This window comes from Furipterus horrens, unplaced genomic scaffold (assembly GCF_987537825.1).
Source record: "Furipterus horrens unplaced genomic scaffold, mFurHor1.1.pri manual_scaffold_5, whole genome shotgun sequence".
Classification (NCBI taxonomy): domain Eukaryota; kingdom Metazoa; phylum Chordata; class Mammalia; order Chiroptera; family Furipteridae; genus Furipterus; species Furipterus horrens.
Window position 1 is genome coordinate 50,462,007 of NW_028327175.1, and position 27,315 is coordinate 50,489,321.

The 27,315-nt window shown below is 34.7% G+C and overlaps 1 protein-coding gene across 1 annotated transcript in view; it reads right to left on the reverse strand.

Annotated features, from left to right (window-relative positions):
• Positions 1 to 27,315, reverse strand: part of HOMER1 (homer scaffold protein 1) — a 109,599-nt gene that overhangs the window by 14,729 nt on the left and 67,555 nt on the right. The window contains exons 6-8 of the mRNA XM_090276416.1: positions 3,330 to 3,486; positions 1,317 to 1,427; positions 532 to 612 (exon numbers count right to left, since the gene is read on the reverse strand). Of these exons, the coding sequence (XP_090132542.1) occupies positions 532 to 612; positions 1,317 to 1,427; positions 3,330 to 3,486 (349 nt within the window). The remainder of the gene's footprint in view (positions 1 to 531; positions 613 to 1,316; positions 1,428 to 3,329; positions 3,487 to 27,315) is intronic.

A 27,315-nucleotide genomic window follows, 5' to 3' on the forward strand; every position in this document is an offset into this window, starting at 1 on the left:
TTGGTAGGAGGAGACTTCAGTAATGAATTTTGGAAAATCTTTCTAACCATGGTTGACTACCACTGACATACAATATATGTATATAAATTAGAAGAATACTATTCATGCACGAAAAAGTGAGTAAAATTAATTTGACTGAAGAAATAAAAAGACCACTAACTTGGTTTCCATAGGGACACAACTATTGCTAACTTACATATAAATTCAATGTAAAAAAATGAGAAGTTCTAAACTAAATGAAATCCATTTGAGAAATTTTCTGAAAATTCAGAATATTTTGTTAAAAAGGAGAAATTTATAAAATAATTTACTGAAGACAATTTATAAATGAATGCCTATGATGATTATGAGCTACTTAGATGGAAGTATCAACTAATATTTGAAAAGACTAAGATTAGGCATGAATCAGAAGTCCTGGAAAGGAAAAAGGACCAAGAACCTACAAAATGGAGTTTCAGGAAAAAAAGTCATTACTATGTACAGACTGATTGCTCTCTATGGAAAATGAATAAAAATTGTATTACAGCTCACCTGTAGTTTCTGAGTCAAAGAGTCTCTCTGTTCTTGGAGTTCTCTGGCATTATCAATTTCTTGTTTTAATCTTTCTATTTCCTAGAAGAAGCAGAGCAATGTCTTTAACATTTAAGCAAATAAGGAAAAAGCAAAGGCCCCGTTTCCCCCTGAAATTACTGTCCTAGTCCTTTAAAAAAATGATTTAAAGAACTTTCCTTTATACGGACATTCAGAGAGGTGACAGCTTTTTTTAATTGCTAAAATGATCTTTGTTATAATTAAGAAACTTTATCCACCAAAAGTGATCATTATAAGAATGAAAAGTAGCCAGAATGAATTAATCTTTATAGGCATGTTTTTTGGTGCAGAATAATCTTAAGAAACAAACAACAGATCTAACTTGGTGGCTATGGTATAGCACTGCTGAGAAACAATCAACATTTTAAGGCTGTTTCAAGTTTTGTGGGTATAAGTCTTCCCTGGAATATTAAATCTTTTGACTGAATACCAGAGAAAGCAACAGCTTGTAAAATTCATATAACTTCTAATAGTTTTGTGTTGCTCATATGAATGTAACTCTCATACAGAAGGCAACAAACAGTATCTCATTCTAACTGCCTCACCATAGTTCATAACAACAGAAACAAGGATGGGGGAAATAAGAACAAGGTTAACACCACTCAAGAAAAAGTTCATACTAAAAAAACCCTGCACAACCACACTTTATTCCATAAAGTACATAGTCTCTAATATTTGTACACGTATTTTATCTAGATTACAGATGAGTGAAAAATAGCAAGTACCTCCTCCTTCACTTTCAGTGTTTCTTCCAGTTCTTGTATTGTCTGATTTAGTTCTGTCTTCTGAGTATGCACAGCATTTGCTTGGCTACTAACACATTCAAGCTCAGTCACCTTAAAATTATATGAGAACACAGGTTAAATTATATAACAATTTCAAAGAATTTCTTACTGAAGAGATAAAAGGTCCCTGATAGGTGAATAATGAATTTTGAATCAATGTATGAAAATTAATTTTGAGAAACAGAAGAATAAAGAGAATAGATTCTTTAAAGATGTGAATTTGAGACAAAAAAAGGAGCAAAGAAAATAACTATTTACATGACTTGGTCATTAAAAGGTCAGGAAAACTTAAATGATTAATGACAGCAGAGAATCCCTATCATGAAAGTCTTTAAAAATGTCCTCTCAAAATATTTAAAATCATCTGCCCTCCATCTGTAGCTTTCAAATTAAAACTGAAAACTGGCCTTGCAAAAGTGAGAAAATTTTCAAATACCCTTCCAAAATGTAAGAGAATCTGGAAGAAAAGATATGCTTAAAATACAACTTAAATGATTCAATACTAGAATGTCTTCATATTAATAGTGTCTCTTATGGAAAAAGGTAGTTATTCCATTAATATTAATTTACTGAGGGCCCAATAGCAAAGTAACTTTTAATAAGCACTTGTTAGTTTTTGAGAAAACAAAGAAGGGCCTTGTTCCTAAAAGATATATCATCCCCAAAGAGTAAAAATACAGAGAAGTCAACACATACACACACCCATCCCAGCTCTTTACACAGAACAGGATCTGTTACATTTTGCCTGACTAGAATACAGTAAACTCTATACTAGTAAGGAAATAGAGCAAGTCTCTTTCACATTTTCCAAATATTGAATTAACCACCACATCCTGTCACTTTCTTCATTTGTATATACGTTCTAACAGCCTTGTGCAAACCCTTATCATCCAGACCTGAACAAAGCAATGGCCTGCCAGTGGACTTACTTATAATCTTTGTCTACTTTTGTGGCTTCTCTAAACTGCTAACATTCATTTTTCATTGTGGGAATTGAACCCACAACCTTCTGGTGTACAGGATGACACTCCAGCCAACAGAGCCACCAGAACAGGGCATCATAAGCTAACTTTCTTATTATAATTACTGTACAGGTCAGTAGTGTACAGTATATTCACATTGCTGTAAAACAGATCTCTAGAACTATTTCATCTTGCAAAATGAAAACGTGATATTCATTAAATAATGACTTTCCTCTTCCTCCTCATAAGTTAACTTTTATACTTAGGACAAAATATTTCCAGAGGTTTATTACTCTCCCGGCTGTCTCTGTTCCATTTCTACCTTACTTCCCCTGTCATCCTGATCCTATCACACTCCTCAGACTGTGCTCTGGTACTAGGCCCATTTCCTATGTTCTGTGGAGTTCTCTTCCTCAGCATCCTTAAAAGAAAATTAGTGGCATTTGCTTCCCATTGGGTGAATGCATATGCTTTGAATTTTAAAAACTCTATAAGTAATTGTTTGGTCTTCTGATGTTAATTGCATTGGGATTTATGGTTTTTATTTTTCTGCCTCATAGTTCTATTACCAACTTTTATAAAAAATTTTATTTTTCAAAATTTTCTTTCTTTAAAAAACAATAAAAATAAAAGCATTACCATTAACTCAATGAAATTACATGTCAAGTCAGTAACTGTACAGAGTATATATTATTATTGCTATTTTATAGATGAAAATACTGAGCAGAAACAGAGGAATAACTTACTAAGGTTATATAGCTAACAAATGACAGAATAGAAATATAAAATCAGGTTTTTCAGTTCTGAAAGTCGTATATTCTTAATTCTCACTAAACTGTAGAAAATATTTTTCTTAACCAATAAACCTACATTTGTTGACAACCAATGAAAAGTTCCAAACAATGTCCCTATGCTGAATCTACACGTGAATTTCCTCTGATCAAAGATATTTGCTAGTCATAAATTCCGTGGACATCAGCCTTTAACTTACACGCTTGTGCAGGCGTTCTGCTTCCTCTTGATATGCAGCAAGTTGCTGTTTCCATTGTTTCACGTTGGCAGTAGACTCCAACAGGGCTGCAGTGAGTTTGGCATTATTTCCTTTGAGGGTAGCCAGTTCAGCCTCCCAATGTTTGCTGATTGCTGAACTAAAATAAAAGAAAACTCTATCCATTACACTGAATATTATTACATTGAAAGGACAGCAGTACTCAGTTCTATTATTTGGCTTATAGGCCATGAATATTTCAAAGACAATCCAAGAATAAAAACACAAATATTTCGCTGAACTGTTCCTAGTGAAGAAAATCTAGCAAGTGAAGAAACATAAAAAGTCTCAAAGTAGTAGGCTTAATGTGGAAAAGTTCTATTCACAATGACAGATACAGGTATCTACAGAAGAGTTTCTACCCATTTTCTTTTGAGGAATAAACATTATATCCTGAAAAATATCTATAAACAAAACCTAACAATGTACTGTATTTTTATTTTTTTAAGATTTTGTTTTTATTTATTTTTAGAGAGAGGGAAAGGGAGGGAGAAAGAGATGGAGAGAAACGTAGATGTGCAAGAGAAACAATGATAGGTTGCCTCTTGCACACCCCTAACTGGGGACCTAGCCTGCAACCCAGGCATATGCCCTGACTGGGAGTCGAACCGGTGACCTTTCAGTTCACAGGCTGGTGCTCATCCACTGAGCCACATCAGCCAGTGCTGTACTATATTTTTAAAGAGCACAGTAGCCTGAAGTACATTTCATTCCCTCATATAAAACACAGTGGGGGGGGGGGGCAGCGTGTTTCAATATTTCAGTAAGGTTTGGGACACGTAACACAGTAATTAAAATTACTGTTGATTTCCTTCATCTTTTTTAAAAAAATTTAAATGCCCAAAATATAAAAAATTACTGTGATAAATTGATTTCAGGTCATATGACAAGTTAGACCTAAAAGCTAATCATTTACCTTCTGATAGAATTCCAGTGTCGCTGATAGAACTGAACTTAAAGCAACCACCTTTTTCCCCATTTAATGTTCTACTTGATAAGTTACTCAAAGTTGAGTATTTCAATCAAGACAATTTTCTATTACAAAGACAATTGTACTAGTTGGGAAGCCCCTCTCTTGATAATTACTTTTTTAACTTTATAATGAAAAAAGAATTGCCTCATTTGAAGGAAAAAGGTGATTTCTCTTTCTCATTATTGAACAGTTAATTCCTATTAGTGAAATTCTACTAACCTCATCCCATTAACTATCTAGTGATAACAGCTTTCTTTAAACAGCATTTTGACTTTTGATGTTGTTTGCATCACAGAACAAATGTTTTGATGAGCTGATATTTTATAGTAATTTTAACAGATATTAGATAAAACAAAGCACAGTTTCTATCATCAAGATTTCTAAAGCTCATCACAGATAATAAGACATAGCATTATGAGATCATTTCTGTGGTATTCTTGGCAGAAATGTATAACTCTCATCCCAATTATGAGAAAACATCCTATAAACCCAAAGTGAGAGACATTCTACAAAACTGACTGGTACTCTTCAGAAGTGTCCAGAAAACTGAGAGACAGAATGGAGGAGACTAAGAAGAAATAATTAAATGCAATGTCAGATCCTGGAAAGGTCTGAGAACATAAAAGGGACATTGGTGAAAACTGATATCTGTAGTTTAGTTAGTAGTATTGTATCAAGGTTAACTTCCTGGTTGAGATAATTATTCTAAGGTTACAGAAGATGTTAACATTAAGGGAAGCTGGGTGAGAGGTATATGAAAATTCTCTGTACATTTTATAATTTTTATATGTCTAAAAAATTAGTTAAAAATAAAAAAATAAAACATTTCTAAAGTTTACTGAGAAAATATCATCGAAACCTGAAATAACAGAATCAGACAATTAGTTACATATTAACTTAACAGCCTATTTCTATCCTTAAAAATAAAGTTCTTTCTGGTTCTTCTTTCATAGAATGATTTTCCAGATTCAGTTGTTCTGAGCAAAGCTTGCACTGACTGACCTGCTCTAACTAAATGATATACTTTTTAAAACTACCTCCCAATTTTTCTGCTACAGAGAATCTTATTGAACTAATTTAAACATGTGAAATGTGTAAATTCCAAAGCCTTAAAAAATTAAAAAATAAAAATAATTTTGAACTTATTTCTAAAATCCACTTGTCAAAAGTTGGTTTTGCAGTTATAAAGTAAGATTACCACATATAAAATAAGATTACCACACACATAGGAGGGAAAAGGACAGAAAAGAAGGTCTTTTGTATTTTATTTCTATAGGGGTATTTTTTATAGACTATAGGGAGCAAAATCCATTAAGAAATTGAGAACTCTGCCTGCTTCACAATCATTTCAATAATTTGTGTTATCTTTCAATAATTATTTATTTGCTAGACTAGTCTGGCAAGCACTTTGATCTCAGTTCTTGATATGTCAAATAAACAGATTAGTCAAGATCCGCGATTTCCAAATGTTAGCCACTAATTGCAGAAAGCTACTTACATTTAAATTGCTCAAAATTAAAGTTAAAAATTCAGCTCCTCAGTCCCATTAGGCACATTTCAGTACTCAACACCCACACTGGGCTAGTGGCTACCACACTGTACATCAAACACAGAGACAGAACTTTTCAACATCACAGACAGTTACCCTGGGTAGTGCTATCCTAGATGATCTCTACCTTTCAGACTGTTCTTCAACTGTACGTGTTATAGGCTGAATTGTGTTGTCTCCCCAGCCCTAAAATCAATATGTTCAAGTTCTAACCCCCAGTATCTTAGCATATGACTACATTTGGAGATAGTCTTAAAAGAGGTCATTTAGGTTAAATGGGGTTATTAGGGTGGACTCTAATCCAATGACTGGCTTCCTAATATGATAAGGCGATCAGGACACAGAGCATGCAAAGAGGAAGATCATGAGAAGCCACTGGAAGAAGATGGCATCAGCAAGGCAAGGAGAGGCCTCAGAAGAAAAAGATCCTGTCAACAACAAGATGGTCTAATTCTTCTAGTCTCCAAACTGTAAGAAAATAAATTTATATTGTTTAAGCTACCGAGTCTGTGGTATTTGTTAAGACAGTCTTAGCAAGCAAACTAATATATACAACTTTAAAAAAATCCACACTATGTATCTGTGATACTATGATTTATAATAAATACATATTTTGGTCTTTGTCCATGGTTGCTGGCTCACAGCTCCCCAAACCCTTAGGATTTCCTAAGGCATAGGAGCAATGAGAGCATCTTTTGTGATAAAAATAGAGTTGGAACTTTTAGTGCCACCACAGATTTCTGGGAAGGAGAGCAGTTCTGAGGATTGAATCAATCACGCATGGCCAATGATTTAATCAATCATGTCTATGTAAAAAAGCTTCCATGAAAATTCAAAAGGATAAGGTTTGAAAAGCTGTTCCAGGCCCCAAACTCCACAGGGACAGACTCTCCAGGAATCCCTGGATGAGGGGAGTGTCTACCAACGTGGAAAAGCCACAGAGCATGGCCAGGATCCTTCTTCACTATGGAAAAAAAGCCTTATGCCACTGGGAGGACAGAAAATCTTGTCACCACTGCCCCCACCCTCCCAGGCACAGATGAAGACCTATATGGCTTGGGGGAAAGTGAGAGAATAAAACTCCATAACCCATGGGAGAAAGAGAAAACACAGACCTAGTCTCAGACTATTAGAGGTCTCTAACCTTGGAGGTGGGGCACGAAACTCCTGCACAAGACACTGAACTATACAAGGCTGAATTTACCTGCTACATGGAGAGGAACGGGATCACTGAGAGAGCCCCCTCCCTGAGACCATGGGAGATGGATTCTGCACAACAATCAGTGTGGACAAGAATAACAGAGAACCCTATCCTATTTCCTACCTCCAAGCTGATAGCAGTCTTCTACTAGGGGAAGGTCAAGAGTGTAAAGGAAGAGCCCCTTAAGGTAAAGGTACATAGAAGAGACCAGAAGCTGTGACTGGTGTGCATACAATGAGTAAACCCTCTAGCAATCCAATCCCAACTCTAAGCAAAAACTAATGCTTGAGGAGTTTGAAGTCTGTGATGTACTCATGGTAACCATGGCAATAACAAATTCCAAATCCAGGTCAACCCCAGTGTAAACTGGCTTAACCCCCATACTAACAGCCTAGCAGAAGAGTCAGCCTATTTTCAGGAGTAAATAGTATTTAACTTAACTGTAAGTAGTAAATACTATTCACCTTTGTTAAATGCCTTACATTTAACATGCAATAAAAATTACAAAACATACCTAAAAGAAAAAAACCTACTGTCAAGAGACAAAGCAATTGATAAGAGTCATACTCAGAGATGACACAGATGTCACATATGTCAAAAAAGGAATGTAAAATAGCTATGCTAAAGGTGTAAATGAAAAAGGAGGACACAGGCATCATCATGTGGTGAATTTCAGCAAAAAGATGGAGTCAAGTGGAAATGCCAAGAAAAGCAAAACAAAACATGATAAAAAAAATAAAGAATGCTTCACCGGCCTACATAAAAGTCAGTGACTATCATCCAAGTTGAAACACAAAGCGAAAACAAAAATAAACAAAAAACAATGAAAAAGGAAATAAGGTATCCATGACATGAGCAGCAAATATCAAACTAACAAACATGTAATTGGATTCCTAGGAGAAGAGAGAAGAGGGCAGAAAAAAACATTTGAAGAGCTAATGACTGAAATTTTTCAAAAAATAATATGACATCAAATCACAGATCCAAAAAGCTGAAAAACATACTATAGTAGATTTCTCAGCACAAACTAAGATGTAGAAAACAATGGGGTAACAGTGTTGAAAGAAAACAGTTCTCAACCCAGAATTCTATACACAAGAAAAACATTTCCTGAAATGAAGGTGAAATAAAGTTTTTCAGACAAACAAAAGCTGAAAAAATTCATTACCAGCAGACGCGTACTACAAGAAATATTGAAATTATTAAGGCAAAAGAATATGATATGATAGAAACTTGAATCTCCAGTTATAAAAACACCTGAAAATTATTAAAATAAAGATAATTAGAAAATTTCCAAGGCAATTCAAAGGAGAAAGAATAGTCTTTTTAATAATTGGTGCTGAAACAACTGAAAATCACATTTTAAAAAAGAAAAAAAATCCTATACAAAAATAAATTCAATATATAAAACTATAAAATTTCTGGAAGACCATAGAAAATCTTTGTGACCTTTTGTTAGATACAGATTCCTTATACAACACCAAAAACATGATCCATTAAACAAAAACCAATAAAAGGGATTTCATAAACATCAAAAAAATGAAAAGATTTGGAGTGCAAGGATGTATCAACATATCAAAATCAATCAATGTACTATACCACATAAGAGAATTAAAAAAAAATATATGATCATATCAACTGATGTAGAAAAAACATTTGACAAAATTCAACAACCTTTTGTCATAAAATCACTCAAATTAGGAATAGGAGAAAACTACCTCTACATAATGAAGGTCATATGCATATGAAAAGCACACAGCTTACATCAGACTCAAAGGTAAAGACTGAAGCCTTTTCCTCTAAGATCAAATACAAGACAAGGATGCTAGTTTTTTCCACTTTAAATTCAACATAGTACTGAAAGTCGTAGCCAGACCAATTAGGCAATTAGAAGAAATAAAAGGCATCCAAACTGGAAAGGAAGAAGTAAAATCATCTCTGTTTGCAAAGGACATGATCTATATGTAGAAAGCATTTAAGATTTCTCTCTCTCTATCTCTCTCTCACACACACACACACACACAAACACACACACACACGCACTTAAAACTGACAAATGAGTCCAGAATGTTGCAGGATAGAAAATAAGCACACAAAAATCAGCTGTAATTCTATACACATTGAACAATCTGAAAAGAAAATTTAAAAATCAATTTTATTTACAATAGCATCAAAATGAATAAACTACTCAAGAATAGACTTCACTGCCCTGACTGGTGTGGCCCAGTGGGCTGGGCGTTCGTTGTTCAGTGAACTGAAAGGACAACTGTTCAAATCCCTGGTCAGGGCACATGGCCTGGGTTGTGGGCCAGGTCCCCAACTGGTGGAAGCTGGGGGCAGCTGGGGGCGTGTGAGAGCAACTGGTCCATGCTTCTTGTTCATATTGATGTTTCTCTCCCTCTATTTCTCCCTCCCTTCCCCTCTCTCTAGGCATAATATAATCATAAAAAAAAAAGAATAAACTTAACCAAGGAGGTGAAAGACTAGTACACTAAAAACTATAAAATGTTCCTGAATAAAATTAAAGAAGACAAATAAATAGAAAGGTAAACTATGTACATGGATTGGAAAACTTAATATTGTAAAGATGTCAATACAACCCAAAGTGATCTGTAGATTCAAAGTAATCCCTATCAAAATCCCAACAGTGTTTTTGGGAGAAACATAAAAGTAACCATCCTAAAATTCATATGGCATCTCAAGGGATTCTGCATAGACAAAATAATTTTTAAAAATGTTTTCTACAGTTCAATTAAAATGAAGAATATACAACTTTCAGAACAGAAAAATCTGATTTTAAATTCCTATTCTTTCATTTGTTAGCTGTATGACTTGGTATTCTCATCTATAAAACAGGAATAATAATAATATATATTCTATACAATTACTGAAGGAAGTTCTGTGAGCTGTTATCTTAAATGTGTTCAGCATTTATATATAATTTTACATACTTGGCACACTTTTGAAATTCTGAAGAAATGATGTTCCTTTCTTTAATCTACAACTCTATATATCACATTTCCTCCCCCATTAGACTAATTTTTAGCAGTAATTAATACCTTGGGGTTAATTCTGATACCCAAATTTTAACTTAGCATCTCACATTTCAGAAATATTGTTTAAAAAATTGGGGTTCTCTGGCTGCTAACCTGTTCCTTTTTTACAGGTAGAGTTTTGACAGTTTCACATTACAAAGAAACCCCTAAATTGTTCAGCTGGAGACACCAGTGAGTCAGAAGATATTTTGAAATACCACTATGATCTCATGTCTGAATGCTAGAATAAGGGCAAAATAGTTCTTTATTCTCATAACTGTTTGGTAAAGTTTCCCTTTAAACAGGACCAGCTGGTTTCCTGTTGGTTCTTCAAATCTAGAAGTCAGCTGAAGGAGTTCAAAAACATTTCAAAAACATCATTTGAAAGGTTCCTTAAGCTGGAATTCTACAATTTTCCTTTATCTAAAGTCAAAGTTCTGCAAAAAATGGAGTAAACTTCATTAAATTAGCTATGTAATATCTAGAGGAAAAAATACTTTAAAAGTACCATCCAACAAGGAGTTAGACTATCCAATAAAATTGAGAGTCCAGGGCATGAGCAGGGCACTAATTTAACCTGTGGAGTAAACCCTCCACGCCGATGGTCAGTTACAGAATTTAAGAAGGCTGCCTCTCTTCCATGCCTCCAGAAACCAAGATCCACCATCAGTTTCCAGAACGGCAGCCCCTTGCATGTACTTCCTAAGCATTAATTATGTGAAACTGTGAAAAATATCCAGATACACTTTTAAAAGAGGATTTAAAAATAGACTACAACAGGCTTCCCTCTTGACATTACTCTCAGTGTTGACGGTGAGGGCGCTCCCTAACTACGAAAGGCAGAGAGCTGACGGGAGCACCTCACAATACTGCCTCCTCTCAGGATCTGCCTGTTGGCTTCTCCTCACTCACCATCCCCCCCGCCCCCCCCCCCGCCCCCCAGCAGCTGTGAATGCAGAGCGGACTTCAAGGCACTCCTGTGCCACTTCCTGGGCTAGGTGTTCTCAGGACGACTTGCTGCTGGCCTCAACCTAGTTCCACTTAGGAACTACTGCTTTCTTCAATAGTTTAGGGTATAAATGTGTTTCTTAATACAATTTAAGCTACCCTTTAAAAGGAAAGAAATGCCTTTTAAATTAAAACAAAGTAACTATGCACTGTTCATAAGCAGTATTTTTTCACCAAAAGGACTTCAGTGAGTAGGAATTTCAGGTCCTGCTAGGCAAACAGCCTAGTATACTAAAGGATTTTTCTACTAGATACAGATAAATGCTTTAGCTTGCCTAAATGCTTATCAAGGTGTCTCTCTAAGCTTCCTGTGATTCTGGCAACTCTTCTGGTTAACTGTCTTATCCTTACGGCCCTTTTAGCAGATGTTCCCTGTGTCCTGTGTCTTATCCTCTTGCTGGTACCTGCTTCTGAACGCTGCTTCCTCTGAGCCATGCTTTCAAGGTAAGCCTTGATAATCCCCAAGTCTTACTTTTCAGCTCAAGATTCCTTCCCTGCCTGCCTCACAAGCCATCATCTTCATACATAGCCTGGCATCTCTGGATTAACAGACAATATAGAAACTGATGGCTACAGGTAAACAGATAAAGACATATTTGCTGATAATTTTAAAGACAGTCCCTGTAGTAAACTGGAAATAACTTGGCCATATTCTGGAAAACGTGGTGTTTAGAAATGAAGTGAAATTCAAGAATTAAAGCTTTTAATAAACAGTGGCTTGGAAGAAAATCTCAGAGACAAGGGGGAGGCAGTTTTTAAATAAAGACTGTATCACCAATGTTAATGATAGCCACAATCTTGGGTTGAAAAAAGTAGACATAAATTAGAGACAAAAAGTTAATCAGAAGAGTTGGACTCTGAATATTATGAAATTATAGGAACATCTTAAACCATGTATCTTACATATATTACCCACGTACAAAAGTAGTTCCAGAGACACATTGACATCTATATCTGAATAAGTCTGAAAAAGCTGATACAATCAGTTTAATTGACAGTATTTTTCCTTGGTAGTACATAAAATAATGGTGTCATCATTAAAAGCATGTGAAATCAGGTAAAATAAAGAATTTTACTATAGTAAAAAAAAAAGAAACATCATTGACTTTTCCAAGGAAGTTATAAAGTTAATCTGAAACAAATTACTTCAAAATGTGTAGTGCATTTCTTTGCGAGTCTATAAACAGAAATTTCTGAGTTGTGAAGAATATTGTTAAATATATACATTAAGCAAGAACCATATATGAAACAGTGGTTAAAAGTATAGGCTCAGGACCCTGGCTGGGTGGCTCAGTTGGTTGGAGCATCATCCCGTGCCCCAAAAAATGTTGCAGGTTCAATCCTCAGTTGGGGCACATGTCTGGGTTGCAGGCCTGAACCCCCATCGAGGCGTGTGTGGGAGGGGACCTATTGATGCTCTCTGTTTCTCTCTCTCTCTCTCCCCCGCTCTCCCGTCCTCTTCCTTTCCTCCCATCCTCTTTTCTTTTCTCTCTGAAATCAATAAACATATCCTCGGGTGAGAAATTTTTAAAAACTTAAAATATATATATATACAGGCTCAGGTACATCCACAACTAAGACAACATTATATGTCAATGCTATCTCAATTTTTTAAAAAAGCATAGACTCAGAAGTCTGTTGACTTGGTTCAAACTGTGGTTCCAGCCATTTGCTAGACATGGGACCTTGGACATGTTATCTAACCTCATTACGTCTGTTTTCTCATCTCTAAAATTAGGACTGATATTAATTATCTTCAATGGATGACTCTGAGGAATAAATAGCCCATATGAGGGAGCCTTTAAAGAAAACACATAAATACATACTCAAATGTTAGTACCTCCCAAACGCACAAGCAATAATCTTAAAAGAATCCTCAATGAGATATGAAAAAGCTAAAAATATTTAACATGATATTTTAAGGGAGATATTTTGATTAGTGATGTACATAAACAGGTGTAATATAAATTAGACCCACATCAGGTGTGCACTCAATGAATTCTATTGTCATCCTTAGGTACTACGATGTATTATTTTTAATAAGTTTAAATCTTTGCTGTAGACTTCAGAATAAATTTAGCAAGTTAATGGAGTGAGAAAATAAGTAAACAGAAATGATTCTCATAAAAGTGGTAAGGCTGACTTCTGACTGTAAGAGGAGAGAGAAGGTGAAATCTGAATCTAAACTACATTATGTTTACCTCATTAAAACATGCTGCACTGCAGACAGATTCCCAGTTGATTCCAGAGAGCTCACAAAGTCGAGCTTCACTCCACTTTTTACTCATTAAAAGGGAGGGACCCATAAAAGCACTAAAGAGGCCTTTAGAAATTCCCCAGCCCTGATAACTGCAGGAACAGCAGCATTTCTACATGCTATAGAGTAGCCCTCTCTCGCTGGAGATGGCTTTGTACTGTAACATCCCCTAACATCCACATACTGCCAGCATGGCACAGTGTCTCCTGTGGTCTTTGCCTTAAAGTAGCTGTCACCAAGGAAAGGAGATGAAAGATGAAGGAACCACAGGAGGTCCCAATTTTACTTCTACTTTTCACTCTCACTGCAGGTCTCTACTCACAATGATCTAAAATGAATACAGAGATTCCCTTTGAAAATTTAAAATAGCCTATTCTAAGGTAGAGGGTGTGGATACCAACTTCTTGCTCAAAAGATACTCACTTGTGAAAGGCTCAAACTACTTTACAGGCATTTAAAATATTTTAATGTTAACCATACTTTCCATCCATCAGTGAATTTGGAGGATTGGGTGTGGGATCTAGAGGGGAGTAAAAAGCTATTCAGTACTAGTTCCTAAATGAGAAAAAAAAATTATTCAAGTGATATTGTGAATTATATATCTAGTACCTTCATGTAAGTCAATATTTGTGTTGTTTTCCCTTTTATAAACACTGATCGGTGACTAAAAACTTTGTTTGGCAATTTATTCCGAGCATGATATTAGATTATCCTATTGGAGAGATGTCTTCAGGGAAACCACCTTAAATAAGTGAAGAATTATATTTCTTTCATCTCTTATGAATATACAGCTATCTTTTGCAAAGTGTAAAATCAATTAATTTTAAGCCTATCCTTTTATTTATAGATGACGAAGACTGGCTCCAGATTAGTTTGGCAAGAGTTACCACTTTAGCTATAGCAGATGATACAACTGAAATCTCTGTCAGCAGGCCATTTGCTTTTTGCTGTTTTCTAGTTAATGCTGACAAATTTGAGCATGTCCATCCCATAAGCTTCATTTCCCTTGACCTAACACTCTCTTTTGTAATCTGTGACTTCGAATGAGTTTTTCTCTGTGTGAAGCTACCACATGTGAGAGAGGACCCCCACCCCCCCCAAAAACGGAATTATCTAATTGAGGGTTCTAGGAACCCATCTATATCAGCATGCCAGCTGGTGTTGTTCTAAGAGGCTGTGTTTGGCTTCAATACATTTTTTTGAAGACTCAACGCATTTGCCCATGTCATGATGGGTGATTTACGAGTGCACCTGCCCACACAGCACTGAGTGTTCAGCAGTTTTTGACCAAAACCACAATAACCCCCTGCCCCACTCTCTCTATTCACCCAATTTTGGCCCAAGTGACTTTTTTTGTTTGTTTCCCTGGATGAAAAAAGTCCTCAAAGGGAAACGTTTTGCAACATGGAAGAGATGAAATGAAAAACGGCAGAAGCACTAAAAGGCATCCCAATTGACAAGTTCAAAAACTGTTTTAAGCAGTGGAAGAAACGTCTCGTTAGGTGTACTGCATCAAATGGAGAGTACTCTGAAGGACACTGAAGTTTAAACATGTAAGAACAAACACACAATTTTTAATAAATAAATTCTGTTTTTGGGGGGGTCCCCCCTCATATGACATCAAGGCCAGAGGGCTTCACTTATACCAAGATTAAGCAACAAAATTACTTAACCCAGACTACTAAACCTAAATGCTACAGTAGGTGGTAAGACTTTCTGTCTTGCATGCAATAGCAACAGTGCTAGGACTTGAACTGAGACTCCTGTCTTAAGGTTTTTCCACCTTAACTGTAATTGTCTTTTTTCACATGTGCTTACGATGACTGATGACTTTTTCCCTCACCTTACAACTAAATTACTGATTTATAGAAAACAAATCAAAGACTATGATCCCATGTTCGCTGCAGCATTGTTCACAATAGCCAATGTATGGACACAACCTAGGTGTCTGTTAATGGATAACAGGTAAAGATGTGGTGTACATACACAACGAAATATTATTCAGCTGTGAGAAAAAACATCCTGTCATTGGAGACAACATGAATGGTCACCGAGGGCATTATGCTAAGTGAAGTAAGCTAGACAGAGAAAAACAAGCACTGTATGAGAGCACTTATATCTGGAATCTAAAAAAGCCAAATCCATAGAAACAGAGATTACAATGGTGCTTACAGAGGCTAGGAGAAAAGGGATCAAGATGTTGGCCAAAGAGTACAAACTTACAGCTATTAGATGAGTAAGTTCTGGGGATCTAATGTATAGCATACTGATTATAGTTAACAATACTTGAAAGTTGCTAAGATAGTACATCTTTATTATATGACCTGACATAGGTATTAGCTAACGCTATAGTGGTAATCATTTGGTAATATGTAAGTGTATCAAAACAACACATTTTACACCTTAAACTTACAGAATGTTCTATGCCGATTATATCTCAATAAAGCTAGGGAAAAAAGACTTAGGAGAAACTATATGTAAATATATATGTGGAAAGCCAAAGCTAGTTTCCATGCTCAATTTCTTCAAGAATTATATTAAAATGACATGATTTCTGGCAACTAACTTCATAAGCAACTTAAAAATGTTAATCTTTTGAGAGTATAGTTAAATCACTTTCATATGCATCTTTTATAAAAGTGAATAAATTCAAATAAGAAGAAAAGCTTATCTTAGATTCCATTTATTGATATGACTTAACGTTATATTCATAAATGATTGTAACAGTGCTAAGTGATATTCTGGATTTATAACACAGTCAAAAGTACCTCTTCTTTAAAATTATTAGCAATTGAGAGCCCTATGACAAATTCTATAAAATTTGGGTATTTATATATTTTGGCTCTTGGGTTCTATTTGAAGAAGACAAAACCAAGAAAGTGTAAGTTCATTTTACATCAATGTATTATGATTTGCACTTATAATTTAGTCATGCGACACTAGGATTTTGGTGGTTATAGCTAACTGATCAGGCTATCAGTTTGTGTAATTTCTGAACTAAACTCAAGCAATCAATGATAAATCAACAGTATTTATTGCCCTTTACGTGTCTAGGATTTTGGGGCATATGATATTTTCCTCATCCTCAAAAGAATTTCTACCTTAACTGTAAGAAAAAAAATAGGACATAAGGAAAAATTAACCAGCTGCCTGATTCAATAAATATTTATTACACACCTACTATGTATCAAGTACCCTACCAGATCATGTGAATTCAAGAAGGAATAAATACAGCTATTGCTCAAAAGCCTTACAGGGCAGTGGACTACAAATACCCATAACTTTTCCTATCCCCTTGCTCTCAGAGTTACATAATGAACAATCCTCTAATTTCTTCCATCCTTGTCTTTCTCTATAGTTTTTTCCCACTGTCACTACCATGACCTCAGATGAGGACACTAAACATTTAATTGCTTCAGGGCCAAACCAGATGCTCCACCCCCTGCCGGACCGCTCCTTCCCCACTCTCCTACATCTGCTTCTGCTCTCAGGAAGGATGAGTGATGTGTGACTCCTCAAGGAGGCCTCCTCTTCTGTGTAACATGACCTGCCCCCTCCCTCTCTCTTTGATCTCTTCTTTCATACTTTTCAGAACAGTAATTTTACAGTTATTTATTTAATTATTTTTCTTGCTTCCCCACTTAAGTTTAAACACCATGAGAACAGAGATGTTTTTCTTGTTTGCTGACATATCCACAATGCCTGCCACTTGAATACAGTATTCCCTCACTTATTGCGGATATTACGTTCTAGACGTAGGAACCTTACATTTTATTCTACACTCTTAAACCTACATAACTTTAACAACATACGTATACAGTACCGCAAAATCCCGCGATATAGCAAAAAAATCCGCGAAAAATAATTAAATATAGTATTTTTAAAAATCACATGATACAGTGAGGCCTAAATAAGTGAACCGCGATACAGAGAGGGACTACTGTATGTCAAAGAGTGTAAAGGTAAGTATAAGATCAGAGAGTGCTGAAGTAGCCAGGGAGAGAGCTGGGCTGGGGCTTCCTATGAATCACTGTCTCTCAGCATCACAGATCCCGGTCATACTGCTTATGTAGCCTACCGTCTCACAAAGCTCCCTGAGGGTAATCTTACGCCCTTTGTTGTGGCACACAGACATGCAAGATAAATGATTTTCAATAAATGAGTATTAAAATGGACCAGAAACAGCTGGTCATGCTTACATTACTGATTGCTTTTCTGTGTGGGTCGTAGAGATTTTACATATATAACTTGTTAGTTAAATAATTTCTAAGCCATGTGATTCTATGTGCACATACAGGTGAATATAAAAACACTCCACAAGGATAACTGCCTCCCAGCCTCTCAACATGTTTTTAAGAATCAATGATTTACAGTTTTAAACTCTTTACCATCAAATAAAATTTTGAACCTACTTTTTGAACTACTCATGGCCCATTACCATCTTCTGCAACATAATTTTGAAGCGATTTGCAAGTTTCAAATTGCTCCTCCCAAGAAATGACTTCTGTTATGAGGCCCCCTGTAGATGCTGTTAAGTTGCTGTACCCTTATGTGCAAATCTGAGAACTCTTGGGACAAGTGTTCTAAGTGTTTGCTCATGCCATGATAGTTTTGGAAGCATAAGTTAGCTCTAAGCAAAAATAAAACCATTAGCCAGCTACTTAGTAAACACCCAGGTTGTAGTCTTAACTATATTACTAGGTCCACAGACTAAAGAGCAAAGAAAGCATAGAACGTCTAAGTTTACTGTGTGCTCTACTCATACAAATTATCCAAGTATAAGATCCCCTAATAATTTTTCTTTGCTTGCAGCTGTATAATCAAAAATACTATGACTACACACACACAAATGCACATACAAGCATACATACTAAACTCTATTAAGATATTTGCCAAAAAGAAAGACAGTTGCCAATGTTAGTAAATATAAAACCAACATCACCATGTTGACTTAAATACATAATACGTTCTCAAATGAACTCAGTGCCTACACACCTAATACTTATTTGTGAATTTCAACTGCGTGTTTAAAGATTCATAACATCATTTTTTTCAAGTTTGGTCTCCAAATGGAGACTTAAAATTTCTTTAAGATAAATTAGGGAAAGACTGAGGCAGAGAATAAAAGGATTAAAGTCAAATTCTAATTCTGTTATCTATAGACTTTGGAAAGATTCCCTAACTTCCTTAATATGTCAGTTTTTTTTTTCCATGATAAATAAGGAAATTGTATCTGTTCTACTTCTCATGAGACAATTATAAAACCAAATGAGTAGAGATAAAACTACAAAAAAGAAAAATTATAACAACATAGGTTGAAATATAAACCCATCTAGGTCTAATCCTTAATGGGTAAACTTCCATGTATACCATATCACCTAATCTTTAGAAGTACTAAAGATAGTGCACACAGCCAAGCATTCAGAGTACAAAACTGAAATAAAATGACAGAAGACAATCTCTTGAGGAAGAAAGATGAAGAAGATGAACAAAAATAATCTTTCAATCGGTATCACTGAACTTTAGTGAATTAAAAACAAGAAGTTTCCTTCCCTAGCCTTTCTGGGTATAATGCTTTCTTTTTATAATTGGTCTAGAATTTGTATTAGACTGTGAGGTGTCACTCACAGGCGAGACATCAACACCACCACCTGAAGTGCTAAATGCCTACACTATCATTTCCAGATATAGCGATATATTACTTAAGTTCTTACATCTTACTTTCCCTCAAAACAGCATGTCAGACTTCATCATCTTCTATTGGTTGATAACATGTTTCAAAGACAGCAACAACACAGAACAAGTTTTTTCAGTTTGCTGTTATTTTATTTTATACTGCTAAACTCCACTTCCAAGTACAGAAGATTTCCCAAGTATAGAAGATTTATCATATGGGTTGCAATCTGTAAGTCTGCTTATTAGGTATCAGAATAGTTCAGAATCTATCCCTTTATAATGGACATTACAATGTTATGTTATCTCCTATGCCAGTGCTCTAATTTCAAATGAATCTATTGTTGAAAAGTAATAACTGATGGACCACATATTTGGAATCCACAGTGTCATCTGGAAGGAATTTAAATAATTTAAATTATATGTGCACATAATGCAAAAGCACAAGACACAATACTTCTTTTTCCAAATGTTCTATTTAAAGAGATGACTAATTTGACTTAGGTAATTGATTCTTTTATGCAGCACAGTAACATATCAATGTTTTTCACTACTACAAACTCAGTACAAAAGCTCATGCCCTGATATAGAAGACCACAAGGGGACATCTCATTCATTTCCTGGACTAAAGGCAAGACCACGTTAAGATAACCAAGAGAAAGGGCCTTCGAAATCATTACTCACTCCCCTGCTTTACTTAATAGATAAGGAAACCAGCTCAGAGAGATGAAGTGATTTGCCTAAATAAAAACTACTTGTGGCACAGCCAAAAGAACCTAAGTTCACCCCCTTAATTTTTGAGAGGAATATGATAGCAAGAATGTGCTTTATATTTAGAGACCAAAAAAATAATAACAAAAGCATTATATTATACACAGTTCCTCCCAGGAAACTACCCTCTCTAGAATTAAATCAGGCTCAGGATGCATTCTCTGAACCATCTCCATAATAAAATGGGCACTGATATAAGATAGCCCTTCTGAGTTTTAAAGATCAGAAAAGTAATGCTGTTAAGGTAATGACTAATACTGTTATATTTCTTCAATATTTCTGAAGCATATGTTCACCAACTTTAATATTTGCCTTCTATGTCAGATTGGTTAGAAGAACACACATATTAGATGCAATGACATTTTTGGGAAAAAGAAAGCAGTCTTACTTTATTTTTTTTTAATCAAAAAATAACTTCTCAGTATTAGATTCCATTTTTGGTGTTAAGAAATTGGTAGAGGCAATAGAAACCAGATTCAGAATTAATTTTCAAAGGAGCTTCATTTTTATTAATGGTTATACATAAAATTTATCAATAATTTCATAATTATCCTCAAACTAGCTCAATGTTTACATAGTGTTTTTCTCATTACTATGAGGTTAGAATTTTCAAAGTATTAGTCTTGCTGTATATTCAAATCTATAAGCATTACTGGATAAAGAATAGTATAATATGGGCCAATTTATATCATTCATATCAGTAGTATTAGATACAAAAGTATGCATAAAATGCTGAAACAAGGGCAAATTGTGAGACTATCAAAAGAGGGAGTTAATTAAAGGGCAAACTAAGTTAGCCAAAGAAAGGCCCCTTTTGTAGTTCCCACTCCTACACACACTAAACAAGTTAAATTGAAAAACATAACTGAGTGGATTATGTGGTATATATGACAGTAGGGAGCTGCAGAATCTCTAGTGAAGTGAAGAGTGCAAGGTTCATCTAAAGCAATTACTTTTACGGGCATATAAAAAAAATTCTGACTTCAAATAACTTCTCGATTCCAACATATTTAACCTAGGACTATGTCCATTCCCAATTTTTATAGTGTATAGAATATGTTATAAAACAAACATTTAAATAATCTGGTAAATTAGAAAATATTTTCTAATTTGTTTACAAATACCAGATTATAAACTTGAACCCCTCAATTCACTTTGAATGGATTTGTCTTTTGATACTGTTACACAGTGAAAACAAAGCAGTTGAAAGCAGACACCTAATAGCAATTCTAAAGTCTCACTCTGGGAGCCATTATCTGATAATTCATATAATTATATATGAGCTTTGATTTGCAAAAATCAAGTTACTTGATTTATGTGGCACAGAAAATGTTATACAATTACTTCCCATAATAGGTTATAAAAATGAAATTGTACAAATGAAACAAAATTCCACAGGCTAATTATTTTCTATGCACAAATTTTAACTCAAACATGTTTCCCTTACTTAGCATATGCAGATTTTCTTTCTGACTCTTATCAAATCTCTATTCCTACAGTAACCCTATTTTTAATAAAAATATTACTAAGATTTCACTTCTACCTAATAACATGGAGTCTTACTCAGTTTTTAATCCAAGTCTGAATTCTGGGCATCTCTATATGCTTGAAGCTTATTTCACGGTCTCCATTTTTTTCTTTAAGTTATATCTAGTCCACTGTATTTTTCATTTTTTGAGTATTTTTCATTTTTTATTCATTGGCATTTGATGAGTTACCTTTTATCTGTTAAAAATGAGTAATTAAATTTCAAGTAAATAAAAGGGGAAACCAGGCAGTTTTACTTTAGCTTTTCTTTAATTATAATTGTAAAAAAGCTTAGGTGAAAAAAATCAATGCAACATTTCATGCAGTTAAATTATTTATGATGCTCATTAATAAATCCAATATAACTTCATTATCTTACTTCCACTTTAATATACCTAATATCCATTCATAGCTGTGGTAAAGTACTTGCAAATTTTAAAATAAACAGTATCTTGTGATTATAGAAACTATCAACAAAGAGACAGTCATAAGTTATTAATGCTACACTTAGAAACATTTAAAATGTGCCTCACAACAACCCTGTGAGGTGGGGAGTGAAGTGTTCTCATAGGACAACAAAAGAAATGGCAAAGATATGAGGGTCAGATTACCTGTAGGAAGATGGCTACATTAAGTTTTAGAAGAAATGGCATCTATGAACCAGTTCTACTTTGAAGTCCAAGAAAATTAGGTTGCTTACTTTTTCATTATCTTTATCAGGAATAATAGCTATTTGGATTTTCAAGAAACAAAGTTATCTTCATCAAGGGCTTTTAAGTCTTCTGAAAATTAAGTGAAACAAGTATAATAATAGTACTTTGCTAAGGCTTCAAAAGACGAGATGCCATGCCAAATCATTTTTTTCTTCCGAGATACCTTAAATACCACATAGGCAAATGCAGGAATTTACATGGTTAAGTATCTTCTTTAAAGGTCCTACTTCTTTGACGCTTCAAAGTTAAAACTGTGATGACTGAGTCTTTTTAAACTGTCATGTTTCTTCCATGTTTTTTACTCTCTCGGTCAGGGGCTTCTTGAATCTTTTCAATTAGGGTAAACTGCAGATCCTCTTCTTCCATGGGAAATGGTGACTCCGTGAAGTTCCCAAACTAAACGTGGTCACAGAAGTCATCTACCAGGGAAAATTGGTTGTCTCCACAGTAGGAAAAAATTCAACTTGGATAACTGATCTTTTCTGACTTAAAACAAAGAAACAAACAAACAAACAAAAACTATCCAGTAGGTATCAGAAAGTAGGGAAGTAAGGAGTCCAGCTTCTCCAGAAAAATAAAAAGTTCAAGCAGAAACTTTATTAAAGTTGAAAGTTGGGTAAAGGGAAGGGAGTCTATTTAGGTATGTGATTTTTCTTTATTATTTCTGCCCAAGATACCTCTCTCTCAAAAAATAAATAAAACCAAGTGATACTAAGCCCAGTACTAGTTCAGGGCTTGACACCTAGTAGAGTCCTGTAGGTTTTGAGACCTCTAAGGTAAAGTCCACCTCCCTTCTTTGCTATGGAAACTAAAACTTTCTAATCATATGTAATAATGACAGAATCCCTTAGCTATACTCTTTAAAAGAAGCTGAAAATGTATGACTGCTATACAAGATAACACCCAATAGCATAGTTCTTCCTATAATTTAACAAATTCACTAATAACCATTCTCTATTTCTCTAGAGAAAAAAATACATATTATTTCGTAGAGCCAGAGAGGCCTTAGATCTTCACTTTAATGGTAACTTGGCTTGTGAGTGAAACATACCCTAGAATGATTCAATTACATAACTATTAAGCCAAAGGGAGAATTAAGTGTGCTTTTTAAAGACACTTTTGCTAACATGCTTTCCTGGTAATCTCATATTATAGACTCCAAAGCAGCTATGGCAGTAATCTCTCTATATATCTATGTCTAAGGTTTCGTATTAAGTGTCATAGAGAACTTTCATTGTTAAAAATAAAAAATAAAAACCCTTTGGTGCCCTGGGTAAATGAAACTAAAAAATTTGGCTTAACTTAGCTAGTGACCTAATATTCTACACTGTATGCATAGACAGCCTTTACAATGTCTCACAGCATGATTACAACATTCTTATATTGTTGAACGATTAATGGACAAGTATGCTAAAATCTCTTTTAGACTGCATACATCCAGAGACATGACTCCTCTATGATACACTATGTAGAACGTTGTTGGCATAAAACAAGTATTGATCATATAATCGATGTGATTAAAATAATCACCAGCTCACATTTCTATATAATGCCAATAGGCACATGAAAAAATAGTCAACAACAATAGCCATCACGGAAATAAAAATCAAAACCAAAACAAGATACCACTTCACACCTACTAGGATGTCAAAAAGATTATAACAAGTGTTGATGATAATGTAGGGGAACCGGAACCCTTATACACTGGAACCCTTATATCCTTAAAATGGTGCAGCTCCTTTGCAAAACAATCTAGCAATTCCTCCCAAAGGTTAAATTACCACATGATCCAGCAATTCCACTTCTAGGTATGTACCCAGAGAATCAAAAACATATGTCCATACAAAAACTTGTACACAAATGTTCATAGCAGCATTATTCATAATAATGGTGAACTTTCCATAAGTGGACCATACAATAGACTATTTGGCAATAAAAGGAAATCAAGTATTTATACATTCTACAACATGGATGAACCTTGAAAACATGTTAAGTAAAAGAACCCAGTCATAAAAATATACATATTGCATGTTTCCATTTATAAAGAATATCCAGAACAGGCAAACCTACAGAGATAGAAAGTAGATTCCTGGAGTGTGTGAAGGAGAAAAAGGGAGTGACTGCTAATGGGTACAGTGTTTGAAGGGAAGTGATAAAATGTTTTAAAATTGATTGTGGTGACGGTTGCAAATCTCTATGAAAATACTAAAAACCACTGAATTTTACTTAAAATAGGTGATTTGCTTAGCATGTGAGTTACATGTCAATAAAATTGTTATTAAAGATGTTAATAGGACTATTAATAGCTAAGTGGTTTCTGTGAAAATTTAAAAGGTAACCTAATTACTCTTCACACTGGTATCTTTCTTAACCCTGTCTTGTATGTGATATTTTTTTGATGCTAATGATCAAGCTGAAATAACTTATGTAACACTTTCTGTCATCTCAGTCACAGTAAAAGCATACATATTTAGTCACTCAACAAATGTATTCATTACCTACTACATACTTAAATGGCTATAAACTACATGAGATATCAAGAAATGTTAAGTCAACCAGGTTTAGCTCAGAAGCTGAGAATCTAGTAGGGGAGTTTAGCAAGTAATGATAAATGTGTGTATAACAGTGATGAAAATCAGGATGATAAGTATCTGAAATGTGATACAGAAAACAAACCCTCCTGGAATTTAGTAGAGCTGCCTCCATCGAAATTGACCCCAATAATCAATGACTCTGTACACCTCTCTGGTCTAATCTAGCCATTAGCAAATAGTGATGCTAAATACCCCTTCCAAGGACTTGCTTCCACTTCTGTGGCTGGACTATGTAATAGCAAAAGTTCCTTCTATCTTCAAAGTTGTAATATCAATGTTTAGACTTCAATTTAGGCCAGAGTCCAAAACTTAACTATTTTGTCTACATTCGATATATGGCCAAACTAAACTGTCAATGGAAAATGACAAACTGATAGATAACAAATATAAAATGTACACTTACTTCAACTATTTAGTCATACCTACATTTTCCACCTCCTACAAGGAAGGTATCCCCTGGAGCATGAGAGCTTTCAATACATTTCAGAGATTAATTGTCAGCTTATTTGCATGTGAAATGTGAGGCCAATGTGTTATCCTATGAATAGTTGGCCCCACATACATTCTGCTAAATGTACATAATACAACATTCAATTTAAAAAAATCTATTGTCCTTAAATTCACTTCTTGAGTTAAATAATAATTACTTGTGCTGATCTTTATAAAGATGAAGTTTTCAAAAAGTTATTTTAGCAATAACTGGTTTAAAAACACAGAATATAAATATTGTCTAATTTCATAGAGAATATATCATTGTATCACTCTGCATTGCTTTTTAAATAAGGAGAAAAAATTATTCTCAAGGATAAAAATTATTCTATGAAGAAAAATGTACATTTTATTATCTTTCACAGTATTTAGGTACTTACATTGTTTATTAACACATTATCTTTAAAATTTCTTTATACGAACTAGAAAATTTTGAAGAAAATTAGATTAAGTCAGTTAAACTTAAGTCTTAAGTTGATAACAGTGACTGATTTTTAAAGACTATAACTAGTTTTATATCTTAGCCTCAAGGTCTTACAAACCTGTAGGTAATAACTTTATTTTGTAGTACCAAGGGCATTCAGAGCATGTACTCAATTTCTCTGAGGTAATTGTTTTATTCCTATGTTTATTGAATGTCTACCAGAGATACACCAGGGATACAAATAAATAAAACATAATCCCTGCTCCAGAAGAGTGGGAAGTTAATGTTAACCTCCATATGTCAGTTTGAGGGTAATAGGGATTTAACAGAAAAGGAAACGTAATTCAGTCTGAGGGCATGAGAGAAAGCTTACCAGAGGTGATGCTCATAAGATATATACAGGGCTGAACAGTTGGTAGTCAAGTTAGAAGCAGAGATGAAGTGGGAAGAAGTATGGATTGTGTGTGTGTCGTGTGTATATGCAACCATTGCAAAGAGAAGGGAGAACATTCTTCAAAAGCAAGGAAGCAAAGACTTGCAGATAAGCAACATGATTGCTTTGTTATATGTGGAGTACAAGCAATTTGGAGTAATCACTACAGAAGAACAAGGTGATGAAGCTGGGGAGGCCTCATCTGATAACCATGGATTGGTCTACATACACCATGCCACCAAAATATTTTAAGGAGGAAAGTGACATGGTCAGGTTTTTATGTTTGAGAAAGTTAATAACATCTGCCAGAGTAATATGTCACCAAAGAGAAAATATCCAGTATTCCAAATCTGTAAATCATATCCTCCCAAATACCTCCACCAAGAGTTTATAAGGACATTACAACAATAGATATTACTAGCTGGAAATCCTTACCCTGGGCTAAACCATATATAATTCACAAAGATTCACATTTCAAAAAGTTTGAAGGTCTAAACTGGAAACCAGATGGGTCACCTAGTCCCAATCCTTCTGTTTGTATTTTTTTAAATCTTTAATATCATCAAGTGAATTTCACCCATTCCACTTTACCAAAGACTTCACAATTCCTTACTGTCACATTCACCACAAATTTCACGCATTTAAGTGGCTTGCTTGTCCCCCTACCCCTCCGCCTATGCTTACTGTCCCTTACTAATCTAGGAGAAAAGACTGAAAGCTGAATTAAAAGGAAAAACATTTCTCCTAAGTCCTAGAACAGAACTGTACACATCACAAAGCTCCCTTCCACTGGAATTCCCACTATGATCTTCTACGAACAAAAATGGAAGAGAAGGAAAGGAATTTTAAATAGCCCTCTATAGAGATCATAATTAATCTAGAGCCAATCTGTTCCATTGTGAATAACTATACCTCTAACTCCAGCTGTTCATCTTGAAAACAGAAGTTGACAATCACAAGAGATGGACTGGTGAACACTCCTTGCCATTAATTACAATAATAATGTCAAGGAGGAGGAAGAAGAGTTAATCCCTATTGGAGGTGGTTAGTAATGTCTTTATAGCAAATGAACAGTATTTTTTCATCTTGCAAATAACCTATATTGTTATACTGTCTGAAAAAAAGCTTCAGAAAATATTTATGCTGTCTTCAAAATCTTTTTGAAAACATTAGGAAAGAATAAAGGTTAGTTCTTTAAAATTTCAAGATAAGGAATTTATAATTATTTAGAAAGCTAATAAAAACTCTTGGTCACTAAAATATATTTTTATTGCATATTGTT